This window comes from Echinococcus granulosus (genome assembly GCF_000524195.1).
Source record: "Echinococcus granulosus chromosome Unknown EG_S00087, whole genome shotgun sequence".
NCBI lineage: Eukaryota > Metazoa > Platyhelminthes > Cestoda > Cyclophyllidea > Taeniidae > Echinococcus > Echinococcus granulosus.
The window spans coordinates 214,695-225,409 of record NW_020170467.1 but is presented as its reverse complement, the minus strand read 5'-3'; the positions used below and the strand labels follow the sequence as shown (position 1 = coordinate 225,409).

The 10,715-nt window shown below is 38.4% G+C and overlaps 1 protein-coding gene across 1 annotated transcript; it reads left to right on the top strand. All coding sequences in view use genetic code 11, as the record gives it.

Moving 5' to 3' along the window:
• Positions 1 to 515: 515 nt before the first annotated feature.
• EGR_07806 (Glutamate receptor, ionotropic kainate) lies at positions 516 to 5,173 on the top strand (the record flags this gene model as incomplete). Its single annotated transcript, XM_024497055.1, has 2 exons — positions 516 to 708; positions 4,803 to 5,173. 2 exons carry the CDS (start codon positions 516 to 518, stop codon positions 5,171 to 5,173), a joined length of 564 nt encoding a protein of 187 aa, XP_024348543.1.
• Between the last annotated feature and the right edge of the window lie 5,542 nt (positions 5,174 to 10,715).

Below are 10,715 nucleotides of genomic sequence, written 5' to 3'. Positions count from 1 at the left end.
GCATGCGCATGCGCTTTCACCTCATTGCATAGTGTTTAGAGGTAAGATGATGCCTTAGAAGCGTAAGACAATAAGCAGAAGCATGCTCAAAGTTTGACTCTACAAGTCATTTATCTGCAAAAGTAGGTCAGTAAATTTTTTAAAAGTCATGAAAAACAAAGGGTATATTTAGCGCCTTTTAATCCCCTTCTCCGTCATCTGTTGATCCATGACATTTAAATGAAACCATTTTGCTAAAGGGCTTCCACTACTTGCCATTCTTGATTAAAGAAAGTGCGAACAAGTTGTATCATCACTCACGCTGGGCACCACCGAAAGTCCTTCTTGAGACGTTAATCAAGATCTAAATTGTAGAGAGGGTTTTCCCTCACATGATGTCAGAACCGAATTATAGACGGCATGCTCCACTATGCCATACTGTACTTTCACAACTTCCCAAGCGGTTCAAATCGAATCCTTCACTTCTATTTCTTGGCGTCATGAAAAATTATATATCGGGCTTACCACTATGTAAAATGATTGATTTTACCTTGGAAGGGGTCATCCTGGAAGGCAGAGATGTTAATCAAGAAGAGGCCTACCTCAAAGCCACGCGAGAAGCCAATCAGAAGTTGACTGAACTCACTTCAAGTGAAATATCCAAGGTCACCCTGAAATTAATCACAAAGCACATTGAAGAGGGCAATGCCTTCCAATCATCAGCTGCAGGTTCGTTTGGTTCCTTGAAAAGTCATTCTACTCCTTAAAAGCTACTATCTAGTAGAAGTTAGCCAGTAACTTATTTTGATTCTTCTTATAAGGGACAATTAAAGGGATTTTATAAAGCAATAGTTTAAAATTGTTTCTGCTTTTGCTTAGTTTTGCCGAAGTCACAAAAAGTAGACAAACATTTTTTCCTTTTTTGAGCCAATAAATTGCGATGTCAAAATGAATGCATTTTTTCGCCTCTCCAAAATTAATAAACTCCTGGAAGCAATACTATCTCGCTTTCTCAGAATACTTCTTTCTGAGAAGGAATTGCGTATATCTGACAGCCAAGTCCATAAAGACACACCTCACTTTTCTATATTCACAGTTTAAAACAGGTAAAAGCAATTACCATGACGGTTAATTTGGGGGGACTTTGCGACACCTTCTATCAATGCCAAATTCTTTTAAGACAAATAATACGTTTAAAATGGGGTATTTTCGCTTTTAACTACCAAAGTAAACGAAGTATTTCGCAAAAGTGTTAATTTTAAAAAGCCTCTATTAATGCTGACTCACATTGGCACTCAACAAATTAGGAGAAGAGGCAATAACGCTTCCCATTTTCTGCCTTCCTCCCCCCAAAAAAGCATTCGACTACTTTATCCCTTAGGGACTCGGGATAAAATGACCATTTGGAATTTTGGCGACGCCATCTCCTTCACCCAGGAAAACTTAGGAAATTGAGACAACATTGATACGTCTCCAGGTTATTTGAAGCAATAGGCAAGAAATGATATTGCCTGCCAAGATTAGCACAAAATAAGCGTTTTATTAAAGGCTAAGGTAAACAAATTTGTGCTTTGGAGGAATCTTTAAGGTTTGAATATTATCGAAATATCAGAGGACTATGTCTACAGATGTAGGTGGAAAATATAGAGACGGACTTTTGGCTAAACAAATCTCTGTAACTTGGGTATTGTCATGAAGTCGGAAGGCCAGGACAACAGTTAAAGGCATCAATCGTGAAGAAAAATCCATACCCCTTAAATATTGTCGTGACGTAAGAATTTCACGTCATTAGGTGAAGGTGGTAATCACAGAGACTAGATGCCCTCCCTAAGCAACTGTCGGTCGAACCAAATATATTGCTGTTGCAGAGCAACTGACATTCCTAAGTGCTTGATCTCCTTGCAACGAACTTGTAAACAATTTAAAATATCTAACCGACTACTTGTTTTAGGCAAACATGAAGAGAAAATTAAGGGTCTTCTTCAAAATTGTGCATTTTGATCTTGGATTTAGCTAATTAAATTGATTAAGAATGGGCCAATCATATTACTTGAATATATGTTTCAACATTGTCTTTTAAAAAAGTACATTTTGACTATTTGTAGATTTATTAGGCTTTCTCAAAAGCTCAAAGGTCATAAAAAATTGCCACAATACCTATTATTTTGCCTAAATTTTCGGCCAGCCAAGTTGCGCAGAACTTTTAATCAGGGCTATGCATGAGGTTGCCATCTCGCAAAAATCTGAGGCTTCTTTGATTTTTTTATATTCTAAGGTTGAAACTTAATGTAAGAAACTAATTCCAGCGGAATGGATAAATTTTACAAAAATGAGCCAAATTCTAGTTGAATAAGGTCACAGTTGGGTAAATCAAGGCAGGGTTTTTTAAACAAAGAATCCCACCCAACTTTAATAGCTTGTCTTGGTACTCCTCCACTTGCCTCCTTTTATGATGACGTCAAAATTACAAGGCAGGTTAGTACTTTTCTATACGAAAATGTCAAAATCAAATACATACCTTTTGAAGACGATTGAATATTCATCGGTCTGCTGTAGGTGCTTTCTTATCCAGATATCTTAGAATCAGAAGAAATATCTTGAGAAGTGAAGCTTATACACTTACTGGCAAAAACACTGTTTACAAATAAAGTTAAATCCGAGACTTTAACTTTGGCTCGCACAAGATATTGAAAACAGTAGACACATTCATAACTGCCATGGTGTCAGTCGGCGAAATTGTGGGTGCCGGCGAATCAGGCATAGCGACGGGCGGGTAATAACTCTAATCCCCGTATCAATAAAAAGCAGGTGGGCTGTTGAAAAATGCGAATAGTGTCAGGACTGACGCGGTCGCCTTCTAGAGTGACCTAGGGCAGCACAAATAGGTATTTTTCTTGAAGAACTCTAAGTGTCAAATCCACCTGTCATAACAAAGAAAATCACCCTCCTTATTCTAGGCGCTTTATCGCTCCGACATGACAATTTGTGCCAAGATCATTATATTTGCTTTTTAAACATGATCTGTTTTTTATGACGTAATTTGTGACTCCAAGATCAACAAATCGTCGCTGTACAAAACTTAAATCGTTAAGGACATAAACTTGTTTTTCTTTCAACTTTATTGTTTGCAAAAGGGATTTTTTTTATCTTCGAATTTACTTTATCCTTATAAATTTCGTGGACTGAATTTTTGCTTCCGTGAATGGGGTCCAAAATGCGGATGCATATTTGCTGTCACATTCATTTGCGATATTTTTGTGAAAATAAGTGATAGCTGCAATAAGTAGAGACAAAAGATGCCATAAGGCTAGATCTCACACTGCAAAATTTTGCTGTAAGAAGACTTCTACTTTAGAATGGTACAGAAGGGAGATACTGTCTGTTTTGAACTGGTATTCGCGTAAACATAGGCAGTGTCGAGATCCCACTCACAAGATTTCACTTCGGACGTCTTCTACGCCGACACGTCTGGGTATGTTTTGAGTAGTATGTGCGTACATTTAAGCCAGTGATAAGTAGTTAGCCTCATTCTCAGCTCATTCACAGGACTTTCATCGGCCTCGAACCTGTAGCGGATATTAATACATTTAAAGTATCTCCTCACTACATCGACCAATCGGAAGGTAGTCAGTGAGAGCGCTAACTGCAGAGCGGTCTTGGAAACTACGAGAAAAGAAGAACTTGTATCAACCTGTAGGATTACAAAATAAGAACGCTATTTCTGGGGTTGTATACGTCCAAAACACCACTTTATCCTTCTTATTTCACTGATGCTCTCCAAGAGCTGATTACCACTTTTCTCGGCACTTGACGGGCATAAATAAAACGTTTATGGATTCGCCAATTTATCTGTAGCTCAGTCAGTTTGCTAACCAAACAGCCAACTAGACTTTTAGGAAACGATCTAAGCAGGCTTGAAGGAGTGAAAAACAAATTCATATTTCTTCGAACCTCATATCCATCACCTGTTTTAATGTATTTCATTAGAAGTGTAGTCCATTGAGCTAGCTTCCACTTTCTTGAAATCCCTACTTTTGTGGTTGGTGGAGGTGCCAAGGGAGTGTTATACCAATTACGTTAATTATTGCCAGCGGCTGTTCTTCACACACCAATTTCTCTACTATTGTATCAGAAGGGGCAGATACTTCGCTATTAGCGAACGGAAATTGAGCATGTTGTCGAACTTGATGCATGTACCAATATTCAGTTCCTTGTTCAAGTCCATTCTGGGAAGTGCATTCTGCTCTTCCATGCTAAACCGCCTCTAAATACCATGCAGCAAATATTTGCAAGAATCTTCTTCAACTTTAGCACTGATTTAAGTGTAAGTTGTTCAACAGGCAGAACTAAAGTACATCCACGAGGTCTAGTCAATACCTTGCCATTTGCTGATTCATAATTTGTAGAGAATCGCAGAGACAATGCTCAAGAGTACCTCAGGGACTACCCACATCAATGGTTTACAATGAACATAAACAAATGAAAACGCTTAAAAAGTCGTTGCCAAAACGCACAGTCTGTTCATTTTTTATGAAAAATACGTCCTCTCCATCCAAATAGGCCGATAATAAACAGCATACAGCAACTCTAACATTCCTTTCTAAAAAACCATGCCTTGGGGTTACAAAACGGTCAGTAATCCGCCCGTTCATTCACATATCCACCCATTCACGGACTTGTCAGTCCCTCCATTCATGCCATCACTAGCATTGGGACTTGTCCCATAAATCATACGTCGATTGTGCTTTTACTAGAGTTAGTACTCAAAACCAAGATCATGTATGTAGCGGACTTGATACTTTTTCCTATCTTACCCCCTATAGCCTGCTCATTGATCTCATCTGGGGTCGTGGCTATCTTCTGCCCAGACAGTCGGTCGGCAGCGCATGCAGCAATGCGGGTGTGTCAGCAGAACGCCATTCCGTGTCTCACTGCTCAGTGGGATGCCAATCTTGGCACCAATGCTGCCTTCAACGTCACCATCAACCTACATCCCACGGTGGAGGATGTGGGGAGCACTTTGGTCAGCTTTCTGCATGAAGCACAGGGCTGGCAGGAGCTTGGACTCATCTATGCCCACGATGACAGTGAGTTGAAGACACCTTCGTTTCAACTTCTACTTCCCTGCAACTGTTCTATGGGTTTCAAATGTGGTGATGGTGTTCACTTCTTTAGTTTCAGGAATCTACCTTGATTCCCTCAATAAAAATTCACTTAATAAAGAAGACTTCAAAGGATGAGATACGAACTTGGCTTTTAAGGCTAAAATTAACTTAAAACAAGACTTTACCACCAACTTCACAAGGGGGTGTGGTGATTCAAATGTAAGTTACGAAGACCCCACAGTCTGAAAGACCTTTCAAAAACATTTTGACACTTTGTTCTACTCAAATTTACCAATCAAAATGTGTCATTTAAGGCTGAAATTTCATCCCCAGTTTTTTTTAGATTTTTGAGTATATTAATTTAATATTAAGAATTAGGCGAAAGTATTTTAGAGACTTTAAAGGCATTTGCAGTAACTGATTGAGGATGCAAAGCAATTTAAAGTAAATTAATGAAATATGGGATAAGTCAATGTTGTTGCGGTTAAGATAAAATTGATGGGGTGGTTTATACTCTGACTCGCCTCAGTGATAATTTGTAAATATACACGATAAAATGGAGGGCCGCATCATCCTATTGGTACAGAGTTGGGTGTCTTGGTATTAAGTACACTATAGTGTGAAATGGACTTCATGGTTGAGGGTTGAGGCCACCTACTTCACAAATTGGGGCTCAATTTCAGGAGACATTCAATAGAAAGTAGCAAAGCGCACCTCTCAGAGGGGCTTTGAATAGGTAATCGGGTACTGGTGATGAGTTATTCAAAGACAGATAGGTAGATCACTTTAAACAAGATACTCAACTTCTTAAAGCAATTGAAGAATTGTCTGTCGCTAATGATATATTAATTCGCGACTGGAGCGTGAAAGACAGTCATTGCCAATGGTTAACGTTGTTGACGAGACACATCCTTGACACCTTCGCCAACCAGGAATATCTAACTTCCAAAAAAGTGAAAGCTAGGTTAATGGATGTCTTCTACATAAAATAAGTTAAAAACAGGTGATAGACATGAGGCTTGGAGGGCTACAAATTTGTCCTTCACTCCTTCAAGCCTGTTCAATCGTTTGTTGGCTGGCGTGTTATTTGCATTGCGAAGTTTGTTAGACAAATGGATGCATTACTGGTTATCTCCAAATGTTCCACTCGCCACTCAGTAAAACATATCTGAAAAAGATCTTTTCGATTGCAGAAGACGGTGCCTGCCCCTGTGTGTGTGCGGTGAAATGTGAGCACAGTAACCCACAGCGACATTTTCACTTAGCGAAGGTCAAATAGTTATGGCTGGAATGTTTATGCATATCTGGTGAGTATGGAAGTGGGAAAACCTAGACCTTTGAAAACACGCACAATGATGACACGTCAGTGTATGTAGAGGAAGATGCCTTCCCATTCTCGGAGGTCAATTAACAGCTCATATTCACATTACGCAACAGGCCCATGAGAAAGTAACACACCGTAGTTAGGGATGGGAAGCAGAGAGAAGTGTGAATGGAAGAGAATGAGATATGACCCCAATTTATCACATCCTCTTTATCCTCGACATGATACTCCTCCAAGTGCTGATCATCACCTATTCATGGCAAAAGAATTTGACAACCGAATACGAAAGTGACAGATGGGAAATGGGCATGAGATGGCAATGGAGATGTCCGTGCCTGAATTGTTAATTTCGAGAGACAATATGCTTTATGCAAATGGTAATAGCGGGTGTGCCGGTTGGGGGACAGATTATTTCAGCAAATATAATGTACAAACCTACTCTTACAATTGTTGAAAATCATTTCCCCAACCTATGCTGCTTGATTTTGGCAATCACATTGTGCTCTTCATGTTCAACACTAAGTTAAAAATCTCCCCAGAATTCACGCTTAGGTGTAGAGAGAAACGTTGACCTTGAGAATCTACTATGAACTTTGACCCAATATTGAATTTTCCGCAATATTTAATTTGATTTTCTGCATTGTTCATCCTAGATTAGCGACCATACACAGTGGTAGAGCAAGTGATAAATTGGAGCACAAAGTCTACAAATCGCGAAAAAAGCCAAATTTTCTTTGTTGGTGGTTAGAAAATACACGTGCTTGTAGACGTCCAAATTTTGGAATAGTATGTGAAATTCTTAAAATGTTACTTATTATCAAAGTGGGTATTCAGACCTTTTCGTAAGTGAAAATGGGCATTTCCTTTTCCCTATTGTTTTAAGGCAAAAAATTCCTTTGTTAATCTAGGCTATAAAATAGCAAATTCGCAAGGAGAAATATGGATCGCCTTCAAAATTTCCCACGATAGTCGTTTCTTTGCCGTAAAGATGCCCACAAAGTTATGAAAGAGGTTCTTTTACACCATGTATTTCGTGAGTAGATGGCATGTCCTTGAAAAACGAGTTCACCGAGGCTGTTCTCATTGTGACAGCCAGGTACCCACACTTCACAGCTGTCGCCTATCCGGAAAATAAGTAGCTAGGTGTTCGTAATGATTTGATGGATGCATTGCGCTGCATCTGCGACATTCAGAGGTAAAAAGGAGGAAATATAAAGTGATGCCTCATTACAAAAGGGATCAGTTAACGTTCTGGCTCTTGACAAATCAAATAAGGTGCATTTTATTTAAATAGGACAGTTTAAAACCAATGATAGCGTGATTGACTTTATCAGATGGTGGTTATGTATTTGACAGCTTCCTCACGAGAGCGATAAATTCGTGTGTTTCAGCAAAGGTGTATCACTCAATTTTTTGCTGGAATTTGTCGGCCTCTTTTAGAACAGTGAATCGAGGACAGAATATACTGCCTTTCATGTAGTGCTTCCCAACCTTCCTGAAGCCGCAATAAGTCAAGCCAATACGGGTGACGGGTTTTTATTCCCGTCTCTACGGTACAGCCGCCTTAATGACTTTCGTGGTTAAAAGCGAAATTAAAACGGATGGCTTATTATTAAAGAAAAAAATAGCTAACGCATTCATCAGAGTTATAATGCATTTACCATTTTAATAAAGTTGTAAAAATAAAAACATTGATAGAAGTGATTCAAAGCGTACATCGTAGCCGCAATTATGTCCAATAATACACAAAAGTGGAAAAATCACAGCCCCAATTCGGTCACAAAATGCTCACAAATACTAACCACATTTTGGCTATCCACCAAAATTAAGCACTTTTTGTGCTTGACTTCCAGGAGGTTTAAACCTAATTGCTTGATCGCCAACTCGTGCACCTATTTGTTATAGAGCTGCAAGAGTGTATCTACGTAGAATCCGCATGTTTTCGAAATCGTGTGTGCACATATTTGTGCGATTCAGAGTTTGAAAGTTTTCCAAAATCAGGAACATTGACGTTATTTACTCTCTGCCCCTGATATTTTTTTCAAGTTTAAGGATTTCAAATCCTTATTCAAAATATATTTATCTACTTATTCAATGGTTTAGCAATGGAAGAGATGTTATTGTTTTGGCAACGCAAGCTAGTAAAAGTGCTTTCAAATTTCGAGTCAGATTATAAGTAGTCATAAAAGTACTTTAAAAGGATAAATTAAAAGGGCAAGAAGGTGGTGAAGATGGGATAATTCCACTAGGGTTTATGGCTTGTGCCCAGTTTGAATAAACTTTGTTTAGTCTATCCGTCACATTGGAGGTTGCCCGAACATTAACACCGTTGAAAAAGTTAATCACCTGACAATAAGGCTTTGCTAGTCTTATAGTTCGTTGCAGAGTAATTTTGTTAGCTAATGCGAAATGGGTAAATTTTTGTCTTCACACTATGAGTCCTTCTTCATCTTCGAGTCAGCAGACTAAATTCTATCACTATTTTTTACACCGGATTGATGCTTTCTGAACAGCCGCCTTGGAGGTAGAGTTATTGACCATTTGACAGCTGCATAGAAAACACCTGACATAAGCCTTAGAGAATGTGAGTCGGTGGCACACAGTCAGATCAAACGTCCAGATTAAATTATTTAATAACCTTTGATTATGACTTTTCTGTCTTATGATGTTTAGGATAGTTCCGGGAGTTTTTTTATAGAAGAGCATTAAGTAACCACAAAAAAGTTCTTTAAATAATTTTTTGTCAAAAATACTACCCCGTCATTTAAAAATTCTTTCTCAGAGGCAAAAGGTTGCAGATTCTACTTTTGTAATTTTTTTTACTTTTGGGATAAAAACATGCCTTAGTCATCTTCCCTATTTTTTATTTTGAATGTGATCATATAACTGTTGGAGATAATAAAAAAGTGGTAATCGCTTGGAGGAATATCGTTCGGGGAGTAAGGAGGCCGAGACAATTTCTTTCCTCATCCTAGTGTGATAAATGAGGCCTTCCCTTGGGTTCACATTGTAGTCATATGAGCTCTTGCTTTGCTCCATTTTGACGGGTAAAGAGACTTTCCCGATTTAGATTTATAGAAGAAAAAGGAAGTCCTTCAAAAACTTTTGAATTTTATTATGGATTTTAGCTGCACTTGTTTGGGTCTAACCAGACAAACAATTTATTTACTATAGACAATCATATACAATAAGCGGCTCAAATTTACAACGAGCCACTCAAGTAATTTCTGCCAAAAACTGCACGAACTGACAGTTTAAAGGTCTTTCTCTATTACTAGCCGTCGTAAATGCCATTGATTGGACAAATGGGGCTCTCCATCCTTTACATCCATATCTTGAAGTTCCTAAAAGGCTTAGTCATTCCACACGAAAAGGTGGGATTTCACACCTAGCATGCACAAATTTCCTGTCCATTACAATTAACATATAATGAAGTGGAGTTCTCTCCTGTCCAATTCAATTGACGCACACACTACACAGCAATTTTGCTTCCGGCAGGCAATTCATGTGCCAAACTACAGGAACAGCTGGCTTTTTTGACAAACATTGACGTATAACTCGATTTGGCACGACTAATTCCATTTTCGCAGTCGTCATTTGACATTATGACAAGAAATATAAATTTTTGCTATTTCAGGAAGAATTGGTGGAAATGGAGACATTCAAACTGCCATGAAGTTTGCAGCACCTTGAACTGATTTTTTTCATTTAAAAGTTGCATGGTTTTTCAAAAATATCTCCAAAATATCTCCCAAGACCATGAACCTTACTTTCACAAACCCTGAATTCCTGCTCTATTCCCTTTTTCAAATAAAAGGGTTTTTAGAGAAACAATCTCCAGCCAAATGCAACTTGAGGTCCTAAATACACTACTTTTGTTTCATAAATTATGCAAACAATTTATACGAATGTATCATTAAATAACTCTTATTTTAGTTCCAAGGCGAGAAGAGTTATGGACTTCTTTTGAAGTTGTGAAGTAACCAAAGCTGATTATAGGCTATAAGCAACTCTAAAATCCACATTTTTGTTGATTTCATGAGCTTTTACTCCGGTCTCCCCTCATATTCAGGTTTGATAAAATACAAGAGTCTCTTCTCCAACTTCCACGGTCGTCTGGTGGTTCGCAACTGGGACAACACTGATCTGACCCAAAAGTATATCATCAAGTACTTCATGACAACTCGCTCACAGAGTAAATTTGTGGTAGACATTCCAGCGGCAGAGATGGAGAAATTTTTAAAATTGGTAAGGGACCCCATTTCCTTGTGTTATTTTCCTGTAAACTTGAAACTTTCATTTATAAG